This window comes from Palaemon carinicauda, chromosome 8 (genome assembly GCF_036898095.1).
Source record: "Palaemon carinicauda isolate YSFRI2023 chromosome 8, ASM3689809v2, whole genome shotgun sequence".
NCBI classification, from domain to species: Eukaryota; Metazoa; Arthropoda; class Malacostraca; order Decapoda; family Palaemonidae; genus Palaemon; species Palaemon carinicauda.
In genome coordinates this window covers 142,140,814-142,162,849 of record NC_090732.1, presented here as the reverse complement: position 1 = coordinate 142,162,849, position 22,036 = coordinate 142,140,814, and the positions used below count along the sequence as shown (strand labels likewise).

Here is a 22,036-nt window from a genome sequence, read left to right as displayed (position 1 = left end):
ATTTCATGCAAGATAAACTAGATCATTTTAAGTTCTGGGGTTTCAGCGAGACCAATGACAAGCCCAAATTATTTTATAGTGCATAAATATTATTATAATTTTACTGATGATACTACAGCACAGTGCATTAGCTGCCAATCAGCTAAGTTATAAATTCTTATATATCAAATGAGCAATCCTACATTCAACATGACAATAACATAAAGATAACTGATTCAGCATCAAAGAACAAGTGCATTCTTGATTTTAAAAATTCCACTACAGGGGAAAATAGCCTTCATATCAGTAATAACCAACACTATTAAACAATACCAAAATTTTTTGTTCTTGTTTTTTAAGCAGATTCCTTCTGAGTGGAGGAAGCATTTAAGTACACATCACACAACTAAAGGAAAATTTGTCTAAACCTTTCGATAGATCGGAAAAAATATCCACAGGAGAAGTCAACTAATGACCAGGTTTACCAGGAGGGCAAGAATCACATCTGTTGAGTGAGAACAATATTATTGTAATATTTCTTTTCTTGGTGCCCAACTTTAAGAGAAACATGTTCGCATCAAAGTTTACATGTTCCTTATTCTAATTTATAAATTACTTTCTCTAACCCATCTATCCTAAAGTAATCATGTGTCACACATGACAACTATATTTGAATATTTATTTGTCTATGTATTTGTGGGTCTTAGAAGACTTCGCTACTTCTGTCTTAAAGAACTAGTCAATGGTCTTTGAAGACTAATAATTCTGTAAGGTTCTACTTGCTATTTAGTACTGATGTTTGATTTTCTAATTAACAGTGGTTGGTACTTTATGTTGATCACATGTGACCTTATCAATGTTTCTTGTTCATTGTTGCTGTATAGTATTCTTTCTATTGTTTTTCTTATTGAATTGGTCTCTCAAAATGGTAGAAAAATCCCATCACACCTATCATGATAATTTTTAGACTAACGTAAACTATTTCAACACTTACTTGTTGTTCCTCCTCTGAAAGCAACAGCCTCAATTATGTAATTTAAAGTAGAAAATTTCTTTGACTCGCCCCATTAGAATGATAAGCTGACCCATGTTGCGCCACCCATCCCTGTGAAGCTGCTGCCTTAATATGTTTTTGCCTGGTGAGCGCATGGCTGTCCTTATTCTCATTATCTCATTGTCATGAATTTTAAGAACCCATTTCACCACTATGCAAGGGGAGGGAGGGAGGATTAGAATTCTTTAAAAACCTGGATTTCTATGGATGAACTGGGAGACTGATGTTCAACAAGCCTAGCTATGGCTGTATCCAAATCTACAACTAAGGCTCTGGATAATTCGGTTACTGTGATCCACATCAGTCATAAATTAGAAGATGATGTGCAGCAACTCAGGCATGTGACAGATAGGTAATTAAAGAAAAAAAATACCATAAAAGCTACAGAGCCAATGTAAAACATTAGCTGAGAATGACCAAAAGTTAATGAGACTTTGTGTCTATCTTTAATGCAGAATCCTAACCATAAAAGCTATGCTATACAGAAAAGTAAATGTGGAAGGCCATAAATCCATGGAAAAACTGGTACAGTAACGAAACATGGAACTCACTTAAGATAAAACAATTTCATCATAACTAAAGTAAGAATCGTGGCTTCAGCCAACAAGCAGAGGGGTGTGTTTAATATCAGAGCAGTATTGGTTTACTAAAATAACAAGGTAAATATTTGATATTACAATAGAATACAAGTTAAACAGTGTCCAGGACTAGGAGCAGTTAAACATACATGATTGGGAGAGTTAAAGACAGATCAAACCTTTAAGTCACTATCTCTCTTAAAATGTATCCAAACAAAAACACATTCAGTGACTAGTGCACTATAAAAGATCTTTTTAGCAAAAGGATATGGATATTAAGAATATCTCCCTTTCTTTGTCAAGATAAGAATTGTGTTACTCATCTAGCACCAAAGATAAGAATGATTTAAGGTTTACAATTGAGAATTTTGATAAAAATCTCCTTAAATGGAATTATTATTTCTTAAAAAACTTGAATAACAAGGACAATCCCCTTGTGACTTTTTACAGTTAACAAGGTTGAAAAACCATTCCTGCTCAGTTCAATGCAATGGTACAGTTATATTTCTCGATACGAAAGATTCTGCTTACGAAATTTTTGTGCTGCGAAATGAGATGCCAAAAATTTTCAGACTCACATTGTGAAAAATGTTTTGAACTACAAAGGAGGTACGGTAAGAGCGCCACTTAACCTTGCACTCTGTGCAAACGCCAGTGGGGACTGTAAAGTGAAACCCCTGCTGGTGTATTACTTGGAGACTCCTTAAGCCTTCAAGGCCCATAAGGTGATGAAGGAGAAGCTTCCGGTGATGTGGAGGTCTAATACCAAAGCCTGGGTAACATGAATCTTGTTCACTGAGTGGGTAAACCTTTGTTTCGGCCCTACTGTGAAGAAATCTTTAGAAGAGAAAATGCGCCTCCCCCTGAAATGCCAGCCGGTGTTGGATAATGCCCCCTGCTCACCCTCTTGGCCTTGAGGAAGATATCCTAGCAGAGTATTCCTTCGTCAAGGTTCTCTATCTTTCACCTAATACCACCCATCTCCTCCAACCCATGGACCAGTAAGTGATTTCCAACTTTAAGAAACTCTACACGAAACATCTCTTCAAGAGATGCTTCAAAATCACTGAGAGCATAAACCTCACCCTTCGTGAATTTTGGAAGGAGCATTTCGAGTCTGTGATATACCTCAAAATCATCGATAAAGCATGGCGGGAGAGTTCGAGGCGTACCTTGAACTCTGCGTGGAAAAAGCTGTGGCTTGATGCTGTCTCCGCACAAGATTTAGAGGGCTTCCACGTAGGCCAAGCTCAAGCCAAAGACGATTCCGAAAAAGTTGACGATCCTGAACCCGTTACTCAATCTGAGGTTGCCGAGATTGTTAGACTCGGGACGTTTATGAGCTCGAGGAGCACCTAGAGGAACTTACGACGGATGACCTGAAGGAGTTGGAAGCCGTGCAACTGAACAAAGTTCAAGAACAGTTCTCTAGCAGCGAGGAGGAGGAGGATGACCCTATGAACATGGCAGAAATTAAGGAGGCTCTAGCTTGCTACCATAAAATGGCAGCTTTTGTCGAAGAGACACCCAGAAAAATTGTCACGGGTTGTGTGCTTGAATATTCAAATGACATTTAGCTGAGTCTTTTCAGGAACGTTTTAAGAAGCAGGCAGAAACAAGCTTCCTTGGACAGTTTTTTTCAAAAAGAGGCCTTTAGTGCTAGTGGGCGAGGAGGACGTTCAAAGTGATCCAAAAAGAAAGAAAAGAGGCAGTGATGAAAAAAATACATAATCAAACTTAGAAAATACAAAACGTAAAGTACAAAATAATACAAAATCAGGAAAAGGTAAAAAAACAAGGAATTTAACTTTAAGTTTATCGTAAAGTTGTGTTAATATTTTCTGCCATTTGTTTGTGTTTCTTAAAATTAATTCATTAATCTGTTTTGTAAAATTGAGTGTTTATGTTTTCTGACGTTTGTCATCCTCTTCTACCAGCCCGCCACTTTGCTCTCGGACATCGCCTCACCCCAAAGGTAAGGTTCCATAGTTTTGTTACTGTATTTTCCATTTATTATTGCTTTGTTTTACTCTTTTCTCTAATACATTTACTTTACACATTATTATTGAATTAGCCAAATGGTTTTGTTTGATTGAGTTTAGCCTTACTATAAACATTTAATGTGGTGTTTTGGTAGGGCCTGGAACGAATTAGGCTATTTATATGTAAAAGACGACTCACCATGCGAAAAAATCATGGTATGGAAGCCACCAAAGAACTAATTAATTTCACATTGTGAGGCATCATTACTAATTTGTTAACAAGGGTGCAGTATTAATTTGTCTCCTCCAAACTAATTGCACAATTTTTAATTGTATCTTGCTACATTTTCCCATTCACTGAAAGGCAAATCCTTTTGGGCCACCTTGCAAGTCTGTATTTCATTGTTTTCATAAAATGTTTTATATCACCTTGTCTCTTTATGGGGTTAGTTGTGAACTTCTCTCTCCTCTCCTCTGTTCTGCAGTCATGCAGCCTACACTTTCATTAGATCTACTTATTTTTTTAATGTTTTCTTGCATAGCACTCCAGTATCTTCCATATCTATTGCCTTTCTGACCAACTGATCCATATTCTTTTTCTCATAGAATGTCATTACTATCTCAGTCTATCTGCTCATTTTCATACTAAAGGACACATATCCCAGCCACTATCATATCTATACTGTAGAGTAATTTCTAAATAAAATACTTGGCCATAAACATTCTATTGATAAACTTTTTCTTAGGAGTCCATGTCTTTAGCTGCAGAAAGTATTGCAGGCCTATAGAGCCAACCATGTTTTTGCTTTCTTCAGACTTCAGACATTTTTATTTAACTCTTGTTTTTCTCTCTCCACTTCACCCATGCAACCTCTACATTTTTTTCTCAATGCCCTCTCAACTCTTGCTTCATATTCCAGTTATTCCCAAAGTTACCACACATGCTGTATATTTTTGTAAGATCTGCCCATCTTCACAATACAGACATCAAATCTTTCTCTTTCCAATTTGCTCATGGAAATACATTTTGGGTATCAACATAGTTTTTACTCCATGAATGTTTTGTTTTCATGAAAATCTCTTGTAACACCATATGTTATATTCAGTACACAGTTACCCAAACACCAGTCACATGAAACCTTTCCTGACTGCACTTTTCCCATTGCTTCCTTCCTAGTTACCATAGGCTTCTTTTTGCTGAAGTTGACTTTGATATTTAATTCATCTCTATTCCACTCTGACACTTTTTCCACATTCCAATGACCTTTTCCTCAGTTTATTATATTAACACATGTCATGTGCATATATTAGTTTCATTTGAACCTCTTTTTCTGCACAACTTTACAGGATCACCTATTACTATTACTAAAATATACAGCAAAGGGCAAAGTGTTTATCTTTGATGATCTCCAATTCTTATTGTACAGTTGTCAAGAACGAGGGCAACTGTCTTCCTTATCAGTCAGATCTATAAGCTTGGAGATTTTTCAAGATGTTTTCAAATCCAAATTACTGATACAAAAACACTTTAAAGCTGGAGAAATTAACAGATCTCATGCACTACTTTTCATTTGTCCCCACCACTGCTGGTTTCATTCTGTATTCTATTTTTTAGAAAGCCAACCAAGCTCAGGAACATTATGACTTGAACAATTAAGTCACTTATAAAACTCATGAAGATGCCTGTTAACCAAGAACAATAAACAAAGATTTAGGGGTGCTAATCCTTTAACTTGACAGAAGCAGGGTTTCTTGGAAAACTTCTCGTGGATGGTAATTTTCAAATCTGCATCAAGCACAGAAAGGAAAATTTCCTTAAATGTATGTGACCTAGATGTAACGGGTTATGATAGAAAACTATTCACATCCATATTATGGAATGAATAAAATCTATTGCACTATATTCTTCATTGAATACCTTTAAATAAAGTTTGCCAGCTGCTACTTTTAATTTCCTTCCATTTTCTTGGAAAATCTAAATATTTAATTACAATTACTTTGTAATCAACTAGAAAATATTATACAAACTGTTTTGTACGACCAGTAACCAAAAAAATTCAATGGAAATAGTTTATAAACTGAAACACAAAAACCCAACAATAATCATATTGTTTATAAGACATAAACTGGTAAAGGAAATTTTAAAGTTTTCAAATAGGCAAAAAACCTAATTACAACTTATGTTGATTTCACTCAGCTTAAAAAGCACATTTTGTTAGTTACTTTTTCTCAAGAGATAAAGTAAAAAAATTATGAAACTATATAACATACCAAATTTTATACAAGTCTGAAAAAACCCTAAATACTATGAAACGTTCCGATTTCCAAATAAATGTCATCTATCTAAACTTACCAGTGTCAAATTCTAATGATACCTATTTTCTTTCCACCAGTGGTTACTGAAGACACCACAATACTGAATGTACATGACGGTCGCAATCCTAAGCTTTGTAATTAACTTCAGAAGTGATTAATACACTACTGTACACGTAACAGCACACCACCATCAGGCCTTTGATCCCAAGAACTGTTTTTTTTTTATTTGACTACATTTGAATGACATATCTATACAGCAACAAGGAATTTCAGTATGATTGGATACAACTGAGCTTTGTATAAACAAATACGTATAGGAAAGGTTTGGGAGTCTTACTTTTTCCCTGGTGACCTTCATTGGATGAACTATGCATGTAAATGTTTGGAAATATTCTATCTTATAAATTCTGCAATAAGGTGATTTCTATACAATGTGGATTAAGAAATGAAGTACAGAGTATTTCATTACGACAAATTGCATGTAAAATAGATAGTGATTTTAAGCCAGTGTAATGATAAGTGACTACAGTATTATGTGGTTAGTTACATCTAACCCAACCTTTGAGATAATTTGAATAAATCAGACTTTTCAAATAAAAAATACAAGATTGACTGTTTTTAAGAAACAGTAGGTAACAAGATAAGTTCCTCTAAAAATATTTGATGAAAATATTTCAACACTATAAGCTTTATGAAACTACTTTTTAAGAATAATCTATTATCTAAATTGTATAAATTCTTAATCTTTCTTTTTCTTTTGTTCATGTCATAATTAAAATCTTTATATAACTCCCCGGAAATATAACAAATGTTGTTAAATATGATTACGAAATTTTTGCAAGGAAGTAAAACACAAATAGCAAGGTAAACATGAGGAAGTACAACATACCAACCAGTTCCAACCTGAAAATACTTGAATCATTTTCGAATACAGTACAGCATACTTACACTGCAAAGAAACATATAACGAATCTGTCAACTTACAGATTTTGTTCTTTATAAATGATAGTTTAACCAGACCATCATAATTGCATACTGAAACTCCATCAATAAAAGATGGCAGACGGCAGCAAAACTGACCATACCACATACATACAACACAGATACAACTGGGCTGATTAGATTTACACATTTTTTTTTTTTATAAATATTCAACTACCTTGAGTACACCTCAGTTTCCTCCTCCTCCTCTTCCGAATCCGATAACAGTGGTACTTTTGAGTAGTTTTCGTTATGATGTGAATTTATGCTCTGCTGAGTTGCTGGCTTCGTTGGGTAAATTGCCTTCAGGACAACATGCAAAGTAATACCTATGATGCATAAAAACAATCCCGTCTGAAAATATGAAAAACACCAAGTTAGTAACAACAGAAAGAAACATGATCTGAGAGCAACTTGCTATTTGCAGTTAAAACCTAACATGGCATAAAGGTTTTACTAAAGCTTAAGATTATGCAACAGCAATGAATAAAAACTAAGTTAGTAAATAAAAAAATAGTCTGCTACATATAAGCTATGTACAGTAATCATGGAGGTTGATTGGTATAGAAGACAATCTGAAATCAAAGACATGTCCCTTAGGTCAAATTCATCATCAACGTTCTGCACGGCTATGGGAGAGAGCTTCCAGCACATGATGGTGTACAGCGATCAATGGGGGAACTCTCCACATTCCATCAAATCCTGAAAAAACTGATAATGCAGAGCAGAGTTCTTCCTCCTCCTAAAGCATACTCCCTGAAGATTGAGCCAGAGGCGTATACATAGAAGCTTTCGAGACAGGCTAACTCGATGAAGAGAGCAAGGAGGTACATATACACTCTTTTTGGCATTACTTTGGGTATTGCCAAAGATATGCCAGAGGCGAGTTAGGCTTCTTCTTCCTCAAGGAATAAGCCTGTCACTCAAAGGGAGACAGTGATCTACACTCAACACATAGGGATAATTGTGAACAATCATGCATCATAAAAGCAGCGCAGATTGTGTACAGTACGTGGGGGTACAGCCAGTTTTGTCATAAATCATTTACAGAAGTAACCCTTTCCTCAGTATTTACAAAATTACTGGTTCAATTCCACTACTGATAAAAAGCTAACAATAAACTATTCACTTCTCTAGAGAAAAAGAAAAAGATCAAAGGTCTTAGATAGGTCGTAACAGTACATCAGTGCTTGTTGTAGCTGAGCACAAAAGTGAAATCTTTTAATACATTTCCAAATCTTTTATGGACTCCTGCTTTGCATCTGCTGAGCAGTTCACTTCTCCAAAAACATAAAATAGCTGTCAGTTTTATGGAATTTATCAAAAATTAACAAACATCTATTATGACTAAACTTCTCTCTGCCTCAACGACTTCAAACTCACTCCATTGTAACGGGTTTACTGGAAGAATTCAAAACTGGAGTTGCTTGCATCATAAAAACAATAATGACTAATGACTGTTATCCAATAGTCAAGTTGGTAATAGGGTAATTTGTAGATCTAGTTAGTCGGTAATTACAATACTTAGTATGAAGAGGAACAGATTTAATGTCTTCAATTTCATAAGATATTAACTTATTATAATTATTATAAAATTAAGTTCTTTTGCAATGAATTTTAAATTATTAGGACTGGAGAAAAGTTAGACAGATAATGAGATGACGCTGATGAGTTGTGATAAACTTCACAAGGGCACACAATTTCCTAAATAATGCACTGACCTGCTTTATACCTCCAGCAATAAAGGGATAGCCAAATATTGTTGGAGAGATTTTTAAATTACATGATGACAAATTTGGAAACAATTTGTATTTTTCCCTAACTAATGCAAACCTGTACAGTAGTTGTTTACATGGGATATATCCTTTGGCAAAGATGGAAGGTAGCCAATAGACTGGAAAGAAAATGCAAGGTGGCAACCCTACCTTCCCACTATTGTGAGTCAGTAGAGAGTGGCTGGTGATACCCTAGCCCCATATTTCTACTCACAGCTCGCAGAACTGCCTCACTTTCCATTGCAAGCAAGACTTCAGGGGGACAGGTGAAGACCTGGGGTGTTGTTGAGAGACAGAAATAGAGAACATTGAACTGATAGTATCTATCCTCTTGTATGAACCTGAAATACTTCCTTGAAGAAACTTGCAGTTCCTTAGGCTTCTGCGGTTTGGGAGCCATGACTTCCTCCTCCTCAAAGGGGAGAGATACAGGACGTTGATCTAGAGGAACAATTTCTATGGGCTTGGGGTCAAAGGGGCAGATGGTGATCTCCCAAGGAGAACTAATGTTCCTACTAGAACGCGGATGGATAATATCCGAATGTGGTGGTGTGACACATTTCATCCTCCTTCTCTGCTTAGTCATTATCCTTTCACCTGACTTGACCGGACTTAAGGGAAAAAGTCCAGTAAGTGGGTCAGCTGCAGAGTCCTGTGTTTTCTTGGCGCTAGGTTAAGGTGGTGTTGATCTAAATACCAAAGGAACAGAACTCTGAACAGACCTTCTCCTTGGGTCCGAAGGACCGTCCGCATAGGATGAAGATGATTTGTACAGAGGTACAGTATATGAGGAGTAGCTCGAAGACGAGGAGGGGGTTGGGCAGATGGAATGCGCAACCACAGCAGCTTCTGCAGAGATGACAAAGGAAGGAAGCTCTCCGGCCCAAATCAAGTTGGGAGTTTCCTTATGAAGTCCTTAGGAGGAGACTGCCTTTTAGGATGGAGTTTAGAGGGGCCAGAATCTGAAGGAAGCTTATCAGGCATCATGAGATGCTTTTTGGTGATCCTCACTGGGTGATCAGGAGAGATAGGAACATTAGCGTAGTTATTGGGAGGTTTCTTAAAACCCTCTGGAAAAGGGACTGGTCTGCAGCTAGAGCTGTCAGTAGCGGAGGATGTTAGGTCATTCGTAGCTCGCGAAACTGTGGTCTCGGCCTGCGAGACACTGGCCTGTTCAGCAGATGGACTTACTAGAGGGGGATGGTGGGAGCCTCCACGTGGGGGCAACGCACTGGGTGGGAGAGCATTTAGGTGCAGCAGAATTGGTAGAGAGGCGTTGCGTAGGCGAATACTTTGAAAAGACACCCCAACCCCAGGCTTTGAATAGCAATGGAGGTAGTCTTGACAGAGGCTTCTCTGAGGGTTGGTCTTGCTCATTTCCTTGTTCGGTCCGAGGTTGATTGAGATGAGGGTCAGGACATGTAGCGCTGTGCGTGGATGGAGAGCGCGCGTCTATGGTGTCCTATGGAGGAGGACCTCCTCGATGTAGAGCGTTTAGATCATGATCATTGGGAGGGACGCTCTTTTGATCGTGAGCGATTCACTCATGATCTAGAATGCTTGCCTCACAATTGAGATCGTCTTGATCGCGAGTACTTAGCATGAGACTTTGAGAGTGACGCTTGTGATTGTGAGCGTGACGCTTGTGATTGAGAGCGCGAAGCCCGTGATCGTGATGCCTGTTATTGTGATCATGAGCGGGAGGCTCGTGATCGCCAGTCTCTGGAGGAGGAGTGCAAAGATGAACTTGTGCTTGACCGTGAAGCTCTTGATCTGGAGCATTGCGCCATAGATCAGGAGTGTCTCCTAGGAAACTTACGCCCAGACCGTGATAACCTACCTGTTTTTATGGCATGAGCACTAGAATGCGAACGCCCATGGGACGAACGCTTAGATCGTGAACGATCTCTTGAAACTAGTGAACAGGGTTCCGGTGAGCGTAAAGTTCGTAAAGGTGATCCTCCTACAGGCCAAGATGTTGTCTCTCGTCCAAGGGAAAATCGAGTAGGTAGAGCGCTCGTTGAAGGAGGAAGATCGTTCTGTCTAATCTCGTCATCTTGCTGGGGTAGCGCACGTGAGCTGGAACAATCTCTGTGAAAAGATAAGAGGTTTAAATTAGGGTTAACCGAGCAGGGACATTGTGAGCAGGAGGCCATTATGGGGGCGAATGAGAGCGATCAAGGTGGACTTCATAAAGGCTCAAGGCGAAAGATGTAGTTGTCACAGGGGACAGTTCTCTCCTCGCGCCACGCTGATGGAGTTGCAGAGGAGTCTCCTTTGAAGGGGGAGCAGAAACCCCCAAAGACAGTCAGGCCTGCAGCACATGTGCAAGGGAAAAAGGCTCCCCAGTGGCTGGAGGTGGAGATCCTTCACTAGAGGAAGCATCAATACCCCCCCCCCCACCCGTACCCCTAGGTTGCCAAGAGGTAAGTTGGTCTGCGTTCCTACCCGACAAACTCCTAAAAGAAGTTGGGCGAGGAGAAGCTTCAGGAAGCGATCGAGTGGTGCAGGAAGAAGCAGCTCGAGGTCTTTTCCCAGCAGAGTTAGACTCCAGGGGAGAACGATCTCGCTTGGCAAAGCCTGCTTGCAGCGACAACCTCGGCAGGCGGGACACAGCAGATAGGCGTCTGTGTACACTGAGGACATGAAGGTGCCGCAAGGAGGCAACCTTTCCGACCAGGACAAGTTCGCAAGGGAGCGTTAGAAGAAAGAGAACACACACCTGAAAGGAGAAAGAAAGCACGTAAAGCAATGGTTGTACGTCTAATGGCAAAGCCTTGAGAAGAAGTGGAGAGAGGACACTTCCGATCTCAACCAGCCAAAAGAAGGAAGTGAGGCAGCTCTGCGAGCTGTAAGTAAAGATAGGTGGCTGAGGTGAGGAACCCGGCCCCCGCCACCCCGTACCGACCCACAACAGTGGAAAAATAGGACTGCAGCCTCGCATCTTCTTTTCAGTCTATTGGCTACCTTCCAGCTTTGCCAAAAGATATGTCCTATGTAAACAATGGAAGGTTTGTTAGTGCAGGAACAAACATGTTTTGGGAACTGACTCAATGGGCTTTAGAGATAAACATCTCAGAGTACGGGTAGTTTAGATGGGTAAAGGTTGGAAAACAACATATAGACAGGAAAATACAGTATATAAATGCTGAAAATGTAATAAAAAAATAAAATGGCATTAAAGGGAATAGAATGAATACTATTGCAAAAAAGATAATTGGGGTAATGCAAGGGTAGCTTGCTGCAATGACATTGAACTATAGGAAGATGATGTTCTGCTTCTTGTCTCCAGAGATTGTAATGATTTCTCTAAACTCTAGGTAGAATTAAACATAAACTTTGTTATTTCTGAGGGCACTTTACAATATTCATTGCACTTACTTTAAAAAATAAAATTTCCCCAACAAAAATCATCCTTACCATATTTATAACAGTAAGATGCTCATCATCTATATAGACTGCCAATGAAAGCGTAATGATTTCCTTTGCTACACCAGAGATTGAAAATGTTAGTGATGATGTGTAACAGACTACCAAATACTCGGATACCTGAAATAAAAAAAAAAAAATAAATAATACATATATTGTAAAAAACTTTATATCATTATACTTCCTCTTACCCATTGATGATGAGATACAGTACACAACTTTCAATGTACTGACAGTTCAGAGCTTCAACATTTAAAAAATTGATACACCCTTGAAACATGTACACTATTTGAATAAAAGAAGAAAGTTCAAAACAAGCCTATTAAAACAAAATAGATCATAATTTCCATACAAGCCACTTAATCACAATGGACCCAAATTGCTATTGTGATTGAACATGGAAGAAAAGGATACCCACAAGTGACTATATAAGTATGAGCACCTAAGCACAATCGATCAGTAGTAGCCACCAAACTCCTATTGCATACATGAGATCTAATATTGGTCTATAAAGGATTGGGAGGTACAGTAGGCACTTCCTTATATGATTAATGAGCTTGTATGAAAACTATTTTTATTATAAAGAACTTTTCATTTGTTCAAAGGAAATCCTTAATCATATTGAGATCTGATAGATCCGCAAGAACACTTAAAAAAATCAGGTGACAAAGCAATGGTCCTACAAATTCTTGTGCTGTACTATGAGGAGTAAAAAACCCAGAAAGTAAAACATGGTTTGCAATCTACAAAACATACAAGTACAAGACATCATGTAATCATTTTGTTGGGACTTAAAAGTTTGTAATCCTACAATACTGCGTCTCTAGGATAAAAATAATCCCTTACTAGAGGAAACCCAACCATGTCCAATATGCCAGTCACATTATTGTATCCTGGCAGAAACACCTTTGAATTCAGTTGTAGTAGGAGTTAATTAAGAAATACAGCCAAGAAACGGGAAGTCTCCCACATGGGGTAAATTGCCGAGCATGTTCCAGTCAATCACCACCCAGATGTGTCCAATATGCTAGTCACAATTGTTTCCGGAAAGAAACACCTTTGAATTCAGTTGTGGTGGGAGTTAATTAAAAAATACAGCCAAGGGACGGGAAGTCACCCACATGGGGAACATTGCCAAGTATGTTCCAGTCCATCTTAACTCACTGGCCTGGATTAACATAATCATGAACATTACCAACTATTGCAGTGAGTGGTATTTAGTTGTACAGGTAAGCAATTCCTGTTATAGTGTCTACAAAGGTAAGCCCTCTCCAGTCAGCTAACACTTGAGGCTGATCTGCTCAAACCCATTATGCAGTGGAGGTATGCCACTCGTGGTCACAAGGAAAGACTAAAGCAGGCATAGGCAACTCTTCGTCAACTATGGGCCGAACCTCACTATTTTCAAGTTGGCGAGGGCTGCATGATAATATCACAAATTTGGAAGTAATTTGTATTTTTCTTAAAGACACAAACCAGTAGTGATTTATAGGGGTATAACTTTCGGCGAAGCTGAAAGGACGAGCCATTAGAATTTACATACATACATATACCAAGGCACTTCCCCAATTTTAGGGGGTAGCCGACATCAAACAAATGAAACAAAAAAGGGGACCTCTCCTCTCTACGTTCCTCCCAGCCTGACAAAGGACTCAACTGAGTTCGGCTGGTACGGCTAGGGTGCCACAGCCCACCCTCCCCTGTTATCCACCACAGATGAAGCTTCATAACGCTGAATCCCCTACTGCTGCTACCTCCGCGATCATCTAAGGCACCGGAGGGAGCAGCATTCTCTCATTCTCATCTCCCATCACCGGCACCTCAACACCTGCAACAGCAATTATATCTGCCTCCCCATTATCCTCAACATTCAGTAAACTTTCAAAATATTCCACCCACCTTTTCCTTGCCTCCTTTCCTTTTAAAAACCTTCCATTTCCATCTTTTACTGTCTCTTCAATTCTTGAGACAGCCTTCCTTACTCTCTTCACTTCTTTACAAAACTTCTTATTTTCTTCATATGAATGACCCAATCCCTGACCCCACCTCAGGTTAGCTGCCCTCTTTGCCTCACTTACCTTGCGCTTTACTTCCACATTTTTCTCTATATTTTTCGTACTTCTCTACACTATTACTCTGCAGCAATTCTTCAAAAGTCCTCTTTTTCTCTTCCCCTTTTACCTTCACTCCTTCATTCCACCATTCACTGCCCTTCCTTATGCTGCCTCCAACAACCTTCTTGCCACACACATCACTTGCAATCCCAACAAAATTTTCTTTAACTAACTTCCCCTCCTCCTCTAAATTACCAGTTTCTCTTTACTTTTTCTTCGTCATATGCCATTTTCAACCTTTCTTGATATTTAATTTTTACCCCCGGTTTTATTAGCTCTTCAACCCTCACTAGCTCCCTTTTACATTCACTTACTCTATTCCCCAACTCTTTTGCTGCAACTAATTTTCCTTCCACCAAAAAATGATCAGACATACCGTTAGCCACTCTTACCCATGTATACTTGTTTTTATCTTTCTTTTTGAAAAAGCTAGAACTTATCACCATCTCTTGCTCCACACACATATCTACCAGTCTCTCACCACTCTCATTTTCACCTGGTACTCCATACTTCCCAATGACACCTTCTATCTCTCCAGCGCCCACTCTAGCATTTAAGTCACCATGACAACTACATAATTCCTTCTACCCAGTCCTTCTACACACCTAGTTAATTCATTCCAGAACTCATTCATCTCTTCTTCACTTTTCTCACTACCTGGCCCATACGCACTGACAAAAGCCCAACATTCCCTACCCAACATAACCCTTACCCACATTAACCTAGATGATATCTCCTTTCATTCCACTACTTTACCTGTCATCCATTCACTCAGCAATAAAGCCACACCCTCACTTGCTCTTCCCCTTTCAATCCTAGACACTCTACCAGACATTTCACCAAACATCACTTCACCCTTCTCTTTTATCTTTGTCTCACACAAGGCCAATACATCCATCCTTCTATTCCTAAACATACTTCCAATCTCACATCTTTTACTCTCTATTGTACTACATCCACGCACATTCAAACACCCCAAAACTAGAGTGCGGGGAGCAGTCTCTCTCCCCCCAGCTCCACCTCTTTGCTGATGTCTTACAGGATTGTAAATACAGGAGAGGGGGTTCCCAACCCCCTCGTCCCCTCCCTTTTAGTCGCCTCTAACGGGATAACGTTGGCGCTATTCTAATTGTTTTTATGACCCCGCGGCCACAGGGGCCCCATTAGAATTTAGCAAGGGTTAACCATCCATTCTGCTAGTTATGCAGTGGAGGTCATGGCACTCGTGGTCACAAGGAAAGACTAAAGCAGGCATAGGCAACTGTTCATCAACTATGGGCCGAACCTCACTATTTTTAAGTTGGCGAGGACTGCATGATAATATCACAAATTTGTAAATAATTTGTATTTTTCTTAAAGATACAAACCTGTAGTGATTTATAGGGGTATAACTTTCGGCGAAGTTGACAGGACGAGCCATTAGAATTTAGCAAGGGTTAACTATCCATTCTGCTAGGGGGATTGCTAGCTATCCCTTTAACTCACACACCTGTGACTGAGCTTCACTTTGCTCAGACCTGAGCCTCATCATCTGGAAGAAATCAAATCTAGGATCCGAAACCCTTGGATTCTGAGTCTTGGCAAAAAAATAAAAGGGACGAAGCTGAAGCTTACCTCTGCCCCTCCCTTTAAAAGGACAATTTCATATGAGACCATGCAGCTCGTTGACTCATTTGGCCGAAGCCAAGGCGAGTAGGAACACCGTCTTTCATGTAAGGTGGTGATCTGTTGCCTGCCATAATGGTTTGTAGAGAGGCCTCTTTAGGGACTGAAGAACCCGAATCACATTCCAAGGAGGAAGTCTCACTTCAGAATGAAGACAAGTAAGATCGTAACTCCATATGACGGGGGAAAGTTCCAGGGATGAGGAAATGTCCATTCCTTTTAGTTTAAAGGAGACACGCAAGGCTGAGCAATAGCCTTTTACTGAAGAGTGCAGTTCCTCCAGCAAATACCCAAAGAACTCCTCTATTGCTGGAATAGTGGCATCAAGTGGAGAGGTACCCTTTCTATGACATCAACCACCTAACACATTCACTTTGCCTGGTAAACTGATGTTGACGATCTTTGCAGATATCCAGACATCCTCTTTGCAACTTGCTGCAAAAATCCTCTCTGAGTGAGGAGAGGCTAGATAATCTCCAGGCGTGAAGATGTAGCTAAGCTACTCTTTTATGGAAAATGTTGGTATGTGGTTGTCTGAGTAGATCGTGTCGTGGAGGAAGTTTTCTCGAAAGTTACAACAGGAGCTGTAGGAGGTCAGGAAACCATTCTGCAGGATACCATAGCGGAGTTATGAGGATTATTGAGAGGTTGACCGATGTTCTGGTCGTGTTGAGTACTCTTCTCATCAGACAAAATGAGGGAAATGTGTAAACGTTGATGTTGTCCCACCGTTGCTACAATGCATCTTGCTACAGAGCCTTGGGGTGTCGGACTGGGGAGCAGTATAACGGAAGCCTGAAGTTCAGGGATGTTGCGAACAAATCCACCGTAGGAGAACCTCACAAACTCAGGACTTTGTTGGCTACTAGATGATTCAAAGACCATTCGGTACCCACTATCGGAGTTGCTCTGCTCAGGTTGTTGGTGAGCACATACCTTTTTCTGGGAATGACGCAAGCAGATAGTGAGACAGAGTGGACTTCAGTGCATCTCAGTATCTCTACTGCTACATGGGATAGGGGCTGTGAAAAAGTACCTCCTTGCTTGTTGATATAAGCCACTACTGTAGTGTTGTCGGTCATTACCACCACTGAGTGACCCACCACAAACTGATGGAACTTTTGAAGGGCCAGGCAGACGGCCTTCATCTCTAAGAGATTTACGAGAAGATACTTTTCGAACTCTGACCAAGGCCTGAGGTCGTGTGATGCAGCAAGAGGGGCAGCAACTTCTTTTGATGCGTCGGAAAACAGGGGAAGGACGAGAAGATCTACACCTTTCAGCAAATTCTCATCTGCCACCCACCACTCGAGATTCATCCATTCCTCTGATCCCGTGGGGATCAGAATGCCTGATTCCAGTTGGGCTTTACTTGCCATTGGAGAGATCATATTCTGAGGCGGCATCTGATAAATAGACGGGTCAGAGATAATTGATGTCCATGGAGATATAGTCACCTCTGGGCTAGGAGCTCTTCTCACCTGAGAAAAGGTCTCGCGACCTTCCTCAGACTCACTAACCTGACGGCTGATGGGAAGGCATTGCAGAGGTTGGTGTCTACTATCATTCCGAGGTATACCAGTCTTTGAGTGGGAAGCAGGGATGACTTCTCGAGGTTTACCATGGTCCCCTGATTTTGGCAAAGCCTCAGAATTTTGTCTCAGTGCTGACGAAGGGTTGCCACCGAGTCTGCTAGAATCAGCCAGTTGTCCAGGAAACGAAGGAGATGGATACCGATTCTATGATTCCAGGATGACACTAGATCGAACACTCTCATGAGGACCTGGGGTGCTTGTGGAGAGACAGAAGCACAGCACCTTGAACTGTTATTTCTTATCGTCAAGACTGAAACTCAAGATACTTCCTTAAAGACAGATGGATTAGGATCTGAAAGTATGCATCCTTTAGGTCCTGCATGCATATGAAGTCCTGAGGCCTTACTGCTTGTCTAACCTTCTCCAACATACAGTGGACTTCGGCACGAAGGGCCATCTGGCTCCTTTGCGGATCCCTTCACCTAGGAGCTCGTTGATGCTGGGGTCTTGACCTATGGAGGGAGAGATGAGTGAATGGGATGCGATATCCTGAATGTACCATAGAGATTGTCCAGGGTTCAGTCTCGAGGTGCATATTCTCTCCACGGGAGGACTTGAGCCTTTCTTGCCCTTAGCAGGAAAGGGCTTTTTAGTCATCTTGTTGTCCATTACTGCTGTCCTGTTTTGTCATTCTTGAAGAGGCCAAACATGGACTGCTTGACCCCCTCAGCGGTTTTTGTAGTCCTCGATGAGAACTTTTTAAGGTCCCTAGACTCTTTACTCAGAGAAAAGAACGCCTCTAGCACCAAAGGTCTAGGTGTTACAGACTTCTGTTGGCCACCTGTAGAGGAAAGGATGGAGTCCTCCCCGGGTTTCGAGACTACTTTGTGATCCCTCGGCCGTTGGCAAGCACTGAATGGCTAACCATTAGCAAGCGGCGAATGGCTTACATTGGCAAACAGCGAACAGATAGTAACTGACGAGCAGTCGAAGGCTCCCTAGTCAGCTGGTGAGCGGTAATTTGCCGTCGATCGGTGGGGATGAGCGGCGAACCGCTAGATAAGCCTACGAGCGGTTGATCATTGCCGAACAGCAAACGGCTGCATGCTAATGGGTCAGTGAAGGATAAGCAACCGGGTGGCTGGAACCAGCTCGAGAGTCACAAACCGGAGTTCGTTGACGAGCAGGTGGTGAGGAGAGTTGGTCTGAGAGCCATAAGGCTGGCGAACGACAAGATCTTGGAGAGTCTGAGGTCACAGGCAAAAGGCGATCAGCAAGATGCCCATTGGCGATCGGTGATTGGCGAGCTTGAGATCAACGATTGGTGAAAGCGTGAGCAGACAATCGGTGACCGACATGGTGATTAGCGATGGGCGATCATTGATCTTGCAATCGTCGGGCTGGCAAGGTAGGCTGACGATCGCTGACCTGGCAATTGCTAACCTGGCAATTACTGAGCTGGCGATAGGCAAGCTCACGATTGGAACGCCACAATATAGGCAAGCCAGCAGATGATTGGATAAGCTGAGGAACAGCAGTATGGTCGACGATCGACTAGTTGGCAATCGGCGAGCCAGAGATTGGAGCTCAGCGCTCGGAGATCTGAGACGATGCTCGGAATGCTGGCGATCGACAAACGGACGATTAAGTATGGTTCGACGATCGGAGAGTTGAGCTAACGATCTGTGATCGGCGACCTAGCAATAGCCAACTATTGGGGATCAGTGATCAGCAAGCTAAAGATTGGCTGACTATCAGTGAGCTGGAGATCAGTGACTGGCGAGACTGAAGGTCGACGATCGAAGAAAGATGAGTTTGCAACCGGCGATTGGCGAGCTAGCAATTAGCAAGCTGACGGTTGGCTATAGGTGAGCAGGATATTAGCGATCAGCGAGACTGGAAGTTGACGATCGCAAAATGACGAGCTAGCAATCTGTGAGCTAGCGATCGGCGATTGGCGAGACTGGAGGTCAACAATCGGAGTAAGACGAGCTAGTAATAGGTGAGCTGACGATCGGGGATCAGTAGGAGATCGGCCAACTGACAATCACCAAACTGACGATTGCTATCAGCGAGCTGGAGATCAGCGATCGGTGAGACTGGAGGTCAATGATCGGATATAGACAAGCTGCAGCTGGTTGACAAACAGCCGAACAATGATCTGGAGACGGGATGTGCCCTTTAGAAGGACAAACATCCCTAGAAGAGGCTTGCAAATGAGACCTTGACAGTGCGTCATGAACCAGGATATGTTGACAAGCAGTAGAGTCTGAAGATAAAGGCGAACGTTGGGAACCAGTAAAATCAGAATAAGAAGGATTCTCCGAAGAGAAGAGCTGCGTTGACGAGGCTGAAGAGCCGGAGAGGCACCTCTAAGGCAAAGCATGGTAGTGTCAACGACCACAGTGACGAACCCCCGAAGGAGCAGGAAGATCAGCAAGAAGAGTCGACTCAGCATGGAGGAAGTGTAGTCTTTGGCAAAGAAGCAGCAACAGCAGTTGGCGATGTAAAGTAGAAGATGAAAGGAAGTTCTCCTTCGGATAGGAGGACAACCCAACACCTGGGGAGGATAATTCTCCCTCGGAAGGGAAAGTAGTCCAAGTCCTGGAGGCGGACCTCCGGACAGCGCTCTTTGCTTCCCATCAACAAGCCTTGTTCAAGTTGAAGGTCTTCAACGAGTGCTACTTGAGAAAACATAGCTGGAGCTAGTTCCTCGAAAATGATGCGCTGATCAGGATCTGCCACAGGCACAGGAGAACAGGAACGTGATGCTCAGTGACAGCAGATTCACCAGGAATGTACGGGACTGCTATTCTAGGTCTGCTATTTTAGCTGAACGAAGAAGAATGGCATCGCTAACTGAGGAAAAGTAAAACAAATTATGTAACAAAAAACTCCATCAGGAGGAGCACCTAGTCCGTGGATGGGAGAGGCGTCCACCAAGAAAACAGACACAAATTAAGGACTGCACAGCCCATTCCCTGGCCAACATGACGGGATAAGGAGAGCGTTAGTGTAAAAAAAAAACTGCAACAAAACAAGAATTACAATTAATTAATTCAGCTGAGACAATTAACTACAGGTAACGCTCGACTTACGACCTATGCGACTTATGACGATTACACTTTATGACAATTTTTTCAGATTGATGACGTCGCAAGTCTATTGGAAATAGGACGAATATTTCCTTGAAAATAATCTATTTTCTTGTATAAAAATAAACTGATTTATCTTGTTGAATTATTATTTTCTTTTATTGTTAATATTCAGTATTTATTTTCAGTAAAAAATACATTAAAAGTTTTGATATCTGTCGAGTTCATATTACCTGTCTGGTGACATCATATCACCAGCGGAAAGCTACCAGGCAATTCAGTGATTTCTTTCCAATAGGCTAACGATTAATATTAGTATTCCCATTATCGAAATACAGTATTAAGTAATGATACAAAGTATTTTGTGGGTCTGTATCAGTTGTTATGAGTACTACGTAGTGTAAATTTGACTGTACACTAGTTATACTGTATTTAATCTCTGATAATAGATCGATGTTTATCTAAAGAAAGTATACGAATAGGACGAATATTTTCTTGAAAATAATTTATTTCCTTTTACATTATAAAAATGAAATACTTTTGCTTTGTAAGTTAGTATTTTCTTTTCATTTCTTGCAAGAAAAAAGGAAATGAATTTACATATTTAGCAAGTCATTCTTCATAGAGTTTATGTCACGTGTCTTGTGACGTCATGTATCTGGCGAAAGCGCGCTGACAAACCGAATGATTTCCTTTCATTGTGTTACAACATTCCCATCATCGAAACACAGAGTAACGATATCAAGTGTTTTAGTGGTCTGTATCATTAGTTATGAGATTAGTACAGCTTACTGTAAATTTAAGAAAAAGTCTGATGACGTCATATTTCTGGCGGAAGGCGAGAGGCAAATCAAGTGATTTCCTACCGATGCATTAGTACTATTCCATAATCGAAACATCAAATAATGATATAAAGAATTTTCCAACAATTTTCAAAGAAATATGAAGATTTAACTGAATTAAAAATCAAAATACACAGAGAGAGAGAGAGAGAGAGAGAGAGAGAGAGAGAGAGAGAGAGAGAGAGAGAGAGAGAGAGAGAGAGAGAGTGCGCATTCCTTTTATAACTGATAATAAGGTCTATATACGAAATGTATGGAGAATGTGATACTCCATAACATATTGGCGCTGATATATATTCATTATGAAGAGATTTCGAATGTCAAGAAAATCATATAAATCAGTGTTACTGGTACTATATGTGCACACAATCGTAATACGGCAGCGTGACCTTGAGATCAGCTGATGCCAACCGAAAGTAAATCAAAAGTATTTGTTGATTATTGACATGATCAAGAAATTGAGAAATAAAATATAAACGTGTTTTAATAAACCACAATTAAACACAATAACGTGTAATGAAATATGAAGGCTTAATGTTGAACTAAAAATTGAATACTGAACGAAGCTTTAAAAATGAACTACCCGTATGCGATTGCGAGAGCGAACACACACTCACGCATAGAGAAAGAGCTATTGTAAAACTATTTCTGATTAGACGAACTGTATGGAAACTGATTTCCCGTAACATAT

The 22,036-nt window shown here is 40.6% G+C and overlaps 1 protein-coding gene across 7 annotated transcripts in view; it reads right to left on the bottom strand.

Annotated features, from left to right (window-relative positions):
* Positions 1-22,036, bottom strand: part of LOC137645997 (solute carrier family 35 member C2) — a 132,164-nt gene that overhangs the window by 24,708 nt on the left and 85,420 nt on the right. For 6 of the 7 annotated variants that reach the window (XM_068379120.1, XM_068379121.1, XM_068379124.1 and 3 more), the window contains 2 exons: positions 12,086-12,214; positions 7,069-7,244 (listed from right to left, as the gene is read on the bottom strand). In XM_068379120.1, coding sequence (XP_068235221.1) covers positions 7,069-7,244; positions 12,086-12,214 — 305 coding nt within the window. Of the gene's footprint in view, positions 1-5,528; positions 7,245-12,085; positions 12,215-22,036 lie in introns of those variants that run through there. The other variant, XM_068379122.1, reaches the window with a different exon arrangement.